This window comes from Schistocerca nitens, chromosome 1 (assembly GCF_023898315.1).
Source record: "Schistocerca nitens isolate TAMUIC-IGC-003100 chromosome 1, iqSchNite1.1, whole genome shotgun sequence".
Classification (NCBI taxonomy): Eukaryota; Metazoa; Arthropoda; class Insecta; order Orthoptera; family Acrididae; genus Schistocerca; species Schistocerca nitens.
In genome coordinates, this window is record NC_064614.1 from 12859087 (window position 1) to 12872182 (window position 13096).

At 45.2% G+C, this 13096-nt stretch overlaps 1 protein-coding gene across 1 annotated transcript in view; it reads right to left on the minus strand.

Moving 5' to 3' along the window:
• LOC126241974 (protein 5NUC-like) overlaps positions 1–13096 on the minus strand; it is a 107742-nt gene that overhangs the window by 37882 nt on the left and 56764 nt on the right. Inside the window, exon 8 of the mRNA XM_049948052.1 lies at positions 4992–5222. Coding sequence (XP_049804009.1) covers positions 4992–5222 — 231 coding nt within the window. The remainder of the gene's footprint in view (positions 1–4991; positions 5223–13096) is intronic.

Genomic DNA, 13096 nt, shown 5'->3' on the forward strand with positions numbered 1-13096 from the left:
ATACGCAGAGATTGCAGTCTGGACAGGCAAAGGCAGCTTTTCAGTCGAGATTTCTGTGAGCGTGTCATCAGGCATAACTTGCTCATCGACGAGAAGATGGATGCACCGCCACAGCTGGGACGGAGACCTGTCGCCAAGACACTCTTCGTAGATGAGCTGTTGCACATTTTCTCTCCTGGTTTTAGAGACACGCTCCAGTATCGTCTGTTTCGCCACAGCATACTTCCCTGCTAGGGGGGGTGCTTTGACCAGATCGTAAATTAAATCGACGCGGTCATGAAGATGGTTCATGAGGCAGGCGAAGCGTGCGTCGTCGTCCAAAGCACAGACATCGAATGTTTGCTCAACCAGGTTAAACCAGAACTCCGGGTGAGCGGGTTTGAAGTCTGGTAATTTCGGCAGATTCGGCACTGCAGTCACTGCGGAGGTGCGCCTATTACTTCAGACGGAAGTAGAGCATGCAGAAGATTGCGAGTCCGAATTATTGGCGTCCCGTAATGCGGGAATCGCAAAATTCACTTGACGCCGGGGGGGCGGCTGAGAAGCGACGGACGCTCGAACGGTGTGAGGATCGTAGTCAAAATGTGCATTCTCATTGACGTGGTAGCTCAGAGAGAAGCCACAAGTGCTTAAGTACGCCGGTGAATGTCCGTTATGCACACAGTATTCACTCGACCGTGAGTGGTGGGGCTGGTTGTAGATGTCGGAGTAATTACTGTCCAGCACAGAATTGTTGACTTGATTAGAAGCAACACAAGGATCCCACACACGTCCACTAGGATGCACACTCGGTGTGATATTTGCTGTTTGGCGAGCATTGAACACCTGTTGACTAGCCGGCGCAGAAGGATACACACATGGCGAGAGCTGATTCGAGTTTGAATTTACTACTGGATTTTCGAAAGTAGCAAAACCTCGCTCGACGCCACGAACTGTATTGAATTGTGTGTTCGACACAGGAGTAGGAATGTTCTGACCAACACTCTGTGGAGAACACGTGGGAAGGTCCAGTCTAACAGAGCCAGAGTCCACGACCGTTGGCGGTTGGAAGAAACTGGCGGCACTCAATGAATTCCACTGCATGTTCTGGCTGAAGGATTCCGAAGATTCTTGCGGCATGTCCACTGCGACGGCAGGAGTGCTGGAGAGATGTTGCTGGAATCCGGGCGGCGGTGAATGCTGAAAGGCCACTGTCTGGAGCTGAACAAAGGCCCTCGCGATCGCGGAGAAACCCGACGAAGTAGGCGCATAAATAACCTTCGGGCGGTAACTCGGACACGTATTACACAAAAACGGGGTCACCAGTAAGGGAATATGGTATAGTTGTAGGTAAACAACTAGAAATCTCTCAGATACAGATTTATTCTCACTTAGCTTCTACACAGATACAAGTCCGGAGGCTAACTACCGTTAGCGTCCAACATCCTGCCCAAAGCCCTCTCCTCAAAGATAGCACACTTGCGCACAGAACAAATATCAATATATATGGCACTCTACGCCACACTAGTATTATTGAAATGCTCAGTCAACTCCGATAGGTATTCCTGGATAGAAGAAGATATTCTTTACATAAAACACTATTGAAAAAGTTTAGAGAACTAGCATTTGTGACAGACTGCACAATGATCCTACTGCCATCAACTCTCCACAAAGACAAGATAAAATAAATCAGGGCTCATGCTCCATCTGTGAGTAGTACAGGAAAGGGAATGAGTAGCAGTAGTGCAAGATGCCCTTCACCATGCACTGTATGGTGGTTTGTGGAGTATGTATATACATGTAGAAGACCTGTTTACGAAAACATAAAGCACAAATTGTAAATATAGCTGGAAGGAAATAATACGAGAGACAAAACAGGAGAGAATAACTCCTCTGGAATTCTATCTAAAGAGTGATACAAAATTTATTGAACAGGAATAAAAAGATATATTTAAAATGAAAAGTTGCTGATGCCTACCTGTGTAGCTGTGTTGACGAAAAAGTACTGGCAGCTCAGTTTTTTTCTGTCTTCTCTGATATTTTTTCAGGGATTGTGTGCCACAGAGATTTTTGCTTCCAGGAACACATTTTTTGATTTCTTATATTCCTACTCCTTATCTGCATTTTCTCAATTTTCTACTATAGCCAACCCTCACCCACACCTTGTCCCTTCATTGTCCCTCAGCAGTGCTGCAACTTGACTGGGGTGAGTAATTGTGTCTTGTGAAGTGGATTCGTTGAGAAGAACAGTGAGGCAGAGGAGAGGTTTGAGAGAGGTGTAGGAGGTAGAACAAAGAAAGAGAGAGACTGTACTGTGAATGTAGGGATTAATGGAGTTAAGTCGGAGGCTTGGGGACAGATGAGAGTGGGGCAGGGGCTACAGCTCGCACCTTGCTGGTAGGTGGCCCAATTTTCAGCTTTCCTGCACATCCCCTCTGCGTAATCACCAGAAAACCGTAAGATTTATTCTCTTTCTGTGCACGTAGCTGTGACTTAACAGCAGATGACAGTAACTGCACTTTTGCAGTCTCCACTGTTGCCCTGCTTTCAGATGATACAGTGTAATTTATTAAGCTGTCAATGTTTGTCTGTAAGTGTGCTAGTATGATCTGTAAATAAATATGTTAGGTGGCAGCAGTAAACAAGAAACGCATCAGAAACAGGCAAGTGAGATAGTTTTGAATGTTTATAACTTTTTTATGATGTGAATTTGAAAGTCCGACTCATATTGTTGGCATTTTTGAAGACACAAGAACTGACAGCAGAATCATGTGATTTCAGTAACCAAAGTATATAATGAATTGTAAACAAAAAGAAATATTAGAAAAATTTGGTCTTACATTGTCTGGAAGCATCCAAATTGCAAGAAGCCTGCAACTCTCTGAAATCTGTTATTGTCTGTAATGGAAAAGTTGCAGAGCTTACATGATTAAGAAGAGCTGTAAAACACGACTTCCAGACAAGTTACTATAAATATGTGACTATGTACTTGTATTTGTTTATAATACACTCCTAATCACACTAAAAAGACATAGCTTGCAGCTGTTTCTGATAATGGTGTCAGCAGATGATCATCTACTTGAGAAAAATCGTAATTAAAGTCTTCAGAAAAGCTGCATCAGCCAGTCTGCCTCTCTTGTCAGGCACAGAGAGGTGAATCTCATGCTATAGCTGTGCAGCATCTGATGGAACATCATCAAGGTACAAAGGATGATTTTCGCTAACAAGAAAATGGTCTAATGACAAACTGATCAAAATCACTTACAACTCTTGTTTTTTCTTTGTCCACAGCCCCAAGGTGTGGCAACTTGTATGGTATCTTTCTCTCTCTTTGCTACCACCCACAAGTAAACCTCATTCCCTTCATGCTTCACTATTGCTGACTGTCTATGTGAGGCCATTTTTCTATAAGTATGTATTGTAGTGGAAACTGAGGCGAGGAGAATGCCAGAATTGAAGGACGTATTTTAAGAACAATTCTAATCTATGTAATTCATAGGTCTAAACTATTAGACCTATTAGTGATATGAGAGAATAAAATGTTTTTACATGTAATATACACTACTGGCCATTACAATTGCTACTCCAAGAGGAAATGCAGATGATAAATGGATATTCATTAGACAAATATGTTATACTAGGACTGACATGTGATTACATTTTCATTCAATTTGGGTGCATAGATCCTGAGAAATCAGTACCCAGAACAACCACCTCTGGCCATAATAACAGCCTTGGTACACCTGGGCATTGAGTCACACAGAGCTTGGATGGCGTGTACAGGTACAGCTGCCCATGCAGCTTCAACACGATACCACAGTTCATCAAGAGTAGTGACTGGCGTATTGTGACGAGCCAGTTGCTAGGCCACCATTGACCAGACGTTTTCAATTGGTGAGAGATCTGGGGAATGTGCTGGCCAGGGCAGCAGTCCCACAATTTATGTATCCAGAAAGGCCCGTACAGGACCTGCAACATGCGGTCGTGCAATATGCTGTTGAAATGTATGGATTCATAACGATCGAATGAAGAGTAGAGCCACGGGTCATAACACATCTGAAATGTAACGTCCACTGTTCAAAGTGCCGTCAATGTGAACAAGAGGTGACCGAGACGTGTTACCAATGCCACCCCATACCATGACGCCGGGTGATACGCCAGTATAGTGATGATGAATACACGCTTCCAACGTGCGTTCACCGCAATGTCGCCAAACACAGTTGCGACCGCCATGATGCTGTAAACAGAACCTGGATTCATCCGAAAAAATGACGTTTTGCCATTCGTGCACCCAGGTTCGTCGTTGAGTACACCATCGCAGGTGCTCCTGTCTGTGATGCAGCGTCAAGGGTAACTGCCGCAGCCACGCTCTCCGAGCTGATAGTCCATGCTGCTGCAAACATTGTCTAACTGTTTGTGCAGATGGTTGTTGTCTTACAAACATCCTCATCTGGTGACTCAGGGATCAAGACGTGGCTGCACAATCCATTACAGCCATGTGGATAAGATGCCTGTCATCTCGACTGCTAGTGATACGAGGCCATTGGGATCCAGCACGCGTTCCGTATTAACCTCCTGAACCCGCCGATTCCATATTCTGCTAACAGTCATTGGATCTCAACCAATGCGAGCAGCAATGTCACGATACAATAAACCGCAATCGGCAATAGGCTACAATCCGACCTTTATCAAAGTCGGAAACGTGATGGTACGTATTCCTCCTCCTTACATGAGGCATCACAACAACATTTCACCATGCAATGCCGGTCAACTGCTGTTTGTGTATGAGAAATTGATTGGAAACTTCCCTCATATCAGCACGTTGTAGGTGTCACCACCAGTGCCAACCTTGTGTGAATGGTCTGAAAAGCTGATCATTTGCATATCACAACAACTTCTTCCTGTCGGTTAAATTTCGCATCTGTAGCACATCATCTTCATGGTGTAGCAATTTTAATTGCAAGTAGTGTACAAACACACATTAAATTTATAATAATCTGTAAGTTGCATACCTGTTATAGAAACATTTGTGAACAGTGTCCATGTCGGAAAAACAGAAAATATTACCGGGATCTCTTCCGCTGCTGAAACTGCCGACATCATTGCATCAGCCACCAAGTTGCCCAGCAGACATTCTCCCAGCTGGCATACATTGTCAGCTCCACTCAGTGGGACAGATGTTTTGGCAACTGCTATCTGCATACCTTCCAGGAGGGTGACTGTTTGGTCATAGAATGAGTCACCTGAAACATATTAAATTATATATACTAAGGTGACGGAAGTCATGGGATAGTGATGAGCACATACATATACAAATAGTGGTAGTGTTGCTTACTTAAGTACGAAGGGGCAGAACATTGGTGCAGCTGTGATTTGTACTCAGGTGATTCATGTGAGAAGGTTTCAGGCATGATTATGGCCGGACTATGGGAATTAATGGACTCTGAATTTGGAATGGTAGTTGGAAAAAATATATATATATACAAAGATGATGTGACTTACCGAACGAAAGCACTGGCAGGTTGATAGACACACAAACACACACACAAAATTCAAGCTTTCGCAACAAACTGTTGCCTCATCAGGAAAGAGGGAAGGAGAGGGAAAGACGAAAGGATGTGGGTTTTAAGGGAGAGGGTAAGGAGTCATTCCAATCCCGGGAGCGGAAAGACGTACCTTAGGGGGAAAGAAGGACGGGTATACACTTGCACACACACACACACATATCCATCCACACATATACAGGCACAAGCAGACATATTTAAAGACAAAGAGTTTGGGCAGAGATGTCAGTCGAGGCGGAAGTGCAGAGGCAAAGATGATGTTAAATGACAGGTGAGGTATGAGTGGCGGCAACTTGAAATTAGCGGAGATTGAGGCCTGGTGGGTAACGGGAAGAGAGGATATATTGAAGAGCAAGTTCCCATCTCCGGAGCTCGGATAGGTTGGTGTTGGTGGGAAGTATCCAGATAACCCGGACGGTGTAACGCTGTGCCAAGATGTGCTGGCCGTGCACCAAGGCATGTTTAGCCACAGGGTGATCCTCATTACCAACAAACACTGTCTGCCTGTGTCCATTCATGCGAATGGACAGTTTGTTGCTGGTCATTCCCACATAGAATGCATCACAGTGTAGGCAGGTCAGTTGGTAAATCACGTGGATGCTTTCACATGTGGCTCTGCCTTTGATCGTGTACACCTTCCAGGTTACAGGACTGGAGTAGGTGGTGGTGGGAGGGTGCATAGGACAGGTTTTACACCAGGGGCGGTTACAAGGATAGGAGCCAGAGGGTAGGGAAGGTGGTTTGGGGATTTCATAGGGATGAACTAACAGGTTACGAAGGTTAGGTGGAAAGACACTCTTGGTGGAGTGGGGAGGATTTCATGAAGGATGGATCTCATTTCAGGGCAGGATTTGAGGAAGTCGTATCCCTGCTGGAGAGCCACATTCAGAGTCTGATCCAGTCCCGGAAAGTATCCTGTCACAAGTGGGGCACTTTTGTGGTTCTTCTGTGGGAGGTTCTGGGTTTGAGGGGATGAGGAAGTGGCTCTGGTTATTTGCTTCTGTACCAGGTCGGGAGGGTAGTTGCGGGATGTGAAAGCTGTTTTCAGGTTGTTGGTGTAATGGTTCAGGGATTCCGGACTGGAGCAGATTCGTTTGCCACGAAGACCTAGGCTGTAGGGAAGGGACCGTTTGATGTGGAATGGGTGGCAGCTGTCATAATGGAGGTACTGTTGCTTGTTGGTGGGTTTGATGTGGACGGACGTGTGAAGCTGGCCATTGGACAGATGGAGGTCAAAGTCAAGGAAAGTGGCATGGGATTTTGAGTAGGACCAGGTGAATCTGATGGAACCAAAGGAGTTGAGGTTGGAGAGGAAATTCTGGAGTTCTTCTTCACTGTGTGTCCAGATCATGAAGATGTCATCAATAAATCTGTACCAAACTTTGGGTTGGCAGGGCTGGGTAACCAAGAAGGCTTCCTCTAAGCGACCCATGAATAGGTTGGCGTACGAGGGGCCATCCTGGTACCCATGGCTGTTCCCTTTAATTGTTGGTATGTCTGGCCTTCAAAAGTGAAGAAGTTGTGGGTCAGGATGAAACTGGCTAAGGTAATGAGGAAAGAGGTTTTAGGTAGGGTGGCAGGTGATCGGTGTGAAAGGAAGTGCTCCATTGCAGTGAGGCTCTGGACGTGCGGAATATTTGTGTATAAGGAAGTGGCATCAATGGCTACAAGGATGGTTTCTGGGGGTAATAGATTGGGTAAGGATTCCAGGCGTTCGAGAAAGTGGTTGGTGTCTTTGATGAAGGATGGGAGACTGCATGTAATGGGTTGAAGGTGTTGATCTACGTAGGCAGAGATACGTTCTGTAGGGGCTTGGTAACCAGCTACAATGGGGCGGCCGGGATGATTGGGTTTGTGAATTTTAGGAAGAAGGTAGAAGGTAGGGGTGCGGGGTGTCGGTGGGGTCAGGAGGTTGATGGAGTCAGGGGAAAGGTTTTGTAGGGGGCCTAAGGTTCTGAGGATTCCTTGAAGCTCCGCCTGGACATCGGGAATGGGATTACCTTGGCAAACTTTGTATGTGGTGTTGTCTGAAAGCTGACGCAGTCCCTCAGCCACATACTCCCGACGATCAAGTACCACGGTCGTGGAACCCTTGTCCGCCGGAAGAATGACGATGGATAGGTCAGCCTTCAGATCACGGATAGCTTGGGCTTCACCAGTGGTGATGTTGGGAGTAGGATTAAGGTTTATTAAGAAGGATTGAGAAGCAAGGCTGGAAGTCAGAAATTCCTGGAAGGTTTGGAGAGGGTGATTTTGAGGAAGAGGAGGTGGGTCCCGCTGTGACGGAGGACGGAACTGTTCCAGGCAGGGTTCAATTTGGATAGTGTCTTGGGGAGTTGGATCATTACGAGTAGGATTAGGATCATTTTTCTTCGTGGAAAAGTGATATTTCCAGCAGAGAGTACAAGTGTAGGACAGTAAATCTTTGACAAGGGCTGTTTGGTTGAATCTGGGAGTGGGGCTGAAGGTGAGGCCTTTGGATAGGACAGAGGTTTTGGATTGGGAGAGAGGTTTGGAGGAAAGGTTAACTACTGAATTGGGGTGTTGTGGTTCCAGATTGCGTTGATTGGAATTTTGAGGTTTTGGAGGGAGTGGAGCTGGAAGTGGGAGATTGAGTAGATGGGAGAGACTGGGTTTGTGTGCAATGAGAGGAGGTTGAGGTTTGCTGGAAAGCTTGTGAAGGGTGAGTGAGTTGCCTTTCCGGAGGTGGGAAACTAGGAGATTGGATAATTTTTTGAGGTGGAGGGTGGCATGCTGTTCTAATTTGCGGTTGGCCTGTAGGAGGATGCTTTGAACAGCCGGCGTGGATGCGGGAGAGGAAAGACTGAGGACTTTTATTAAGGATAGGAGTTGACGGGTGTGTTCATTGGCTGAGTTGATGTGTAGGTGAAGGATTAGGTGGGTGAGGGCAATGGATTGTTCAGTTTGGAACTGGTATAGGGACTGATGGAAAGAAGGGTTGCAGCCAGAGATGGGAACTTTAAGTGTGAGGCCTTTGGGGGTAATGCCAAATGTCAGACAAGCCTGAGAAAATAAAATATGGGAGCGTAACCTGGCTAGGGCGAAGGCATGTTTGCGGAGGGAATGTAAATAAAACTTAATGGGGTCGTTGTGGGGGTGTTGTGAGGGTGACATGGTATTAGAAGGTGGAAAGTGTAACATGAGGCTGAAAAGAAAATGAAAAAAATATATACATTGGGAGAGATAAAGGTGAACTAGAAAGCAACTGGAGATCTGGTGTGAAAAAAGGCGAGAATGTGTTGGTTGTGTTGATCCTGTGGTGAACTTGGGTTGGTAGACAACGATGTGCATAAAGGTTAGGTGGTTGTGTTGCCGCCAAAACACGTTAAAGGGTGGAGAAATTCGGGAAAATTTCGAAAAAACTACGTGTGAATGTATTAAAAGGAGTGGTTTTGTGGTGGCAGATTATGAGAATGAGGCTAACAATTGTCTGACGAAGAAATAATGACGTTAAAACCTGTGGGAAGCGGCTAAAAATGATCAATGATGTGTGAAAAAACGGAAATGGAAATAAAGCGAAAGTTATTAGAACTAGCCGAAATGGTTGTTTAATAGGTGAAAGGAACTGTTTGTGAACTAGAAACGGTGGATTTTATAGCGGTGGTAGTGTTGAAAACGGAAAAAAAAATATTTTTGGTTATGGTTTGGAAGTAGGTTACGTATTATTACGTATTACGTATTATTCAGTATATATCGGCGGGATAAAATTGTATAGTAAATTACGCTAAAAAGGAGAAGGTGAATACAAAGTGAAACTACTGGCAAAACACAGAAAGAGAAAATAAGACGACAGAAAAAATTTCGAAATGCAACAGTGACAATAATAAACGTGATTGTTGGGTTCAAATTAATGATATGAATATAATAGGGAAACATTCCACACGGAATAAATATATTTAAAAACTAAGATGATGTGACTTACCATACGAAAGCGCTGGCAGGTCGATAGAAACACAAACAGACACAAACATACACACAAAATCCAAGCCCTCGCAACAAACCGCCGCCCCACCAGGAAAGAGGGAAGGAGAGGGAAAGACGAAAGGATGTGGGCTTCAAGGGAGAGGGCAAGGAGTCACCCCAATCCCGGGAGCGGAAAGACCCACCCTAGGGGGAAAAAAGGACGGGTACACACTCGCACACACACACATATCCACACATACACAGACACAAGCAGACATTTGTAAAGGCAAAGAGTTTGGGCAGAGATGATCGGGAAACAGGGATGATGTGACTTACCGGGCGAAGGCGCTGGCGGGTTCAGGGACGCACGGGCGGGCACTGGCATACACGCGGAGTTCAAGCTTTCGCGGCAGACTGTTGCCTCGTCGGGGTGGGGGTGGGGGGGGGGGGACGAAAGGATGTGGGTTTTGGTGGAGAGGGTGGGGAGTCGTTCCGGTCCCGGGGGCGGGGGGACTTGCCTTGGGGGGAGGGAGGGACGGGTGTGCACTCGCACACACGCACATGTCCATCCGCGCATGTACAGACACAAGCAGATGTCTGCTTGGGCCTGTATATGTGTGGATGGATATGTGTGTGTGTGTGCGAGTGTATACCCGTCCTTTTTTCCCCCTAAGGTAAGTCTTTCCGCTCCCGGGATTGGAATGACTCCTTACCCTCTCCCTTAAAACCCACATCCTTTTGTCTTTCCCTCTCCTTCCCTCTTTCCTGATGAGGCAACAGTTTGTTGCGAAAGCTTGAATTTTGTGTGTGTGTTTGTGTGTCTATCGACCTGCCAGCACTTTCGTTCGGTAAGTCACATCATCTGTGTTTTTATATATATATATATATATATATATATATATATATATATATATATATATATATATATATATATATATATATATAATAGAGGGAAACATTCCAGGTGGGAAAAATATATCTAAAAATGAAGATGATGTGACTTACCGAACGAAAGCGCTGGCAGGTCGATAGACACACAAAAACACACACAAAATTCAAGCTTTCGCAACAATCTGTTGCCTCATCACTGTGCATCTGTCAGATACATCATTTACAGAAGATAGTACTGCTCATCCACCTCCTATTTTTTCAGCCAGTACATCAACACCAAGGAGAACAAATGAAGAAACAAAGTAGGCAATCCACTACACTTGGTGCCCCGGATGAGGAATATTGTACATAGCCACAATAAACAAGTACTTGCAAATTTTGAGCCATGAACTTGACAGCTGTTTACAGTGTAGTAGTGTAACAGCCAATCAACACACGGGTTTCATGGCCACAGTATGACAGCAGCCAATCAGCGAGCAGGTTCTATGGAAGCAGCCACTGACCACAGGAGCAGCCAATCAGCAAGCAGGTGGACGCAGCTGACTGCAGGAAAACAAGATGCCTTGCAAGAGCCTACAACTTGCTGCGGCCCTGTAGATGATGGATCAAGATGACAACCACAACAACAGCAACAGAGCAGCAGAAGAAGAGTGAAGGAGAAAAAAGTAATTTCATAGCAAAAGCTGTTTTGTATTAAGTGATACATATTGTGGAGACATGGCTTAGACACAGCCTGGGGGATGTGTCCAGAATAAAATTTTCACTCTGCAGCAGAGTGTGCACTGATATGAAACTTCCTGGCAGATTAAAACTGTGTGCCAGACCAAGACTCGAACTCGGGACCTTTCTCTTTCTGGGGCAAGTGTTCTACCATCTGAGCTACCCAAGCATGACTCACACCCCATCCTCACAGCTTTACTTCCACCAGTACCTACCTTCCAAACTTCACAGAAGCTCTCCTGCGAACCTTGCAAGACTAGCACTTCTGGAAGAAAAGAAAATTGCGGAGACATGGCTTAGCCACATGAGGTACTGGCAGTAGTAAAGCTGTGAGGATGGGGCATGAGTCGTGCTTGGGTAGCTCTGATGGTAGCGCACTTACCCGTGAAAGGCAAAGGTCCTGAGTTCAAGTCTTGGTCCATCACACAGTTTTAATCTGCCAGGAAGTTTCATATCAGCACGCACTCTGCTGCAGAATGAAAATTTCATTCTGGAAACATCCCCCATGCTGTAAGATTTGGAAGGTAGGAGATGAGGCACTGGCGAAAGTAAAGTTGTGAGGACAAAGCATGAGTTGTGCTTGGGTAGCTCAGATGGTAGAGGACTTGCCTGTGAAAGGCAAAGGTCCCGAGTTAGAGTCTCAGTGCGGCACAGTTTTAATCTGCCAGGATGTTTCACCAAATAAGATGATGTATGATCTTCCATATACAGCATACATAAGTACAAACATCAATCAAGCTATCACAACACTGGATGCTATACAGACCGGGTATAGGCAAAATAATGTGAACAGTGGTAGTAATGGGATGGTTGCGTTTGATGGTCAACAACGCAGGTAAAGCACGTGTCACACTGGACTGTGAATGTTCATTACGGAAAAGGCATCAGTGCAGGTTGTTTACGAGTAGTGCACACTTCGTATTTGCATTCAGAGGCCAAGTTTGATGGGCAATGAAAGATATAACGAAGTTCCAAAGAGAGCAGATTTTGGGGGCATCAGTAACCAAGACAGCCAACTTATTGTATATTTCAAGAGCAACTGATTCAAGAGTCACGAAAGCCTACACAAAACATGGAAAGACATCATTATGTAAACATAACAATGGGCAAAAGTCAAAACCAAATGACAGAGATCGTCATACGCTAACACAAGCTGTGTCAAAACTACACAAAACTACGGTGACTAGAGTGACAGCAGAACTCAATAGCCATCTTCAAGACCCCTGTATCTATTGACAATGTCTGCCAATAACTCCATAAAGATTCATGGATGAGCTGCTGTACCAAAACCATTAGTGATGGCAACCAGTGCAAATAAATGTAAAACATGGTGCCAGGAGCATAAAGCCGGCACGGCAGATCAGTGGAAACAGGTCATATGGTCTGATGAGTTAACATCTTCATTATTTCCAACATTGAGCTGGGCTTACATAGGCAGAACACCAAAAGAAACCTACAATCCTGATTGCTTGATTCCAATAGTTAAGCATGGAGGTGGAAGCGTGATGGTGGGGCAACCATATCACGGTATTCTACTGATCCCATCATTACTCTCAAAGACTGTGTTACAGCCAATGATTACATGAACATTTTAAGTGATCAGATGCACCCCATGATTCAGATGTTGTTCCCCAACAATGATGCCATATTTCAAGAGAATAATGCACCCATACACACAGCCAGGAGCATGCAACTGAACTGCAGTGTCTTCCCTGGCCAGCACAGCTCCCAGACTTGAGCATTATTGAACCCTTGTGGGCAGCATTGCAATGCCGCCTCTGGAGTAGATTTCCACCTCCCTCATTACTACAAGAGTTAGAAGAGGTTCTGATCGAACAGTGGCATAACATTCCACTGGAGACTATACAACCATTATATGCCGGTATTCCAAGAAGAATCGCAGATGTATTACGGGCAAATGCGGTCCAACCCCTTATTAATAAACCATTCCCAAGTAAGTACAGGTGTTCACATTATTTTGCCTATCCCCTGTATTTTTCATTACTTAATACAGCAGC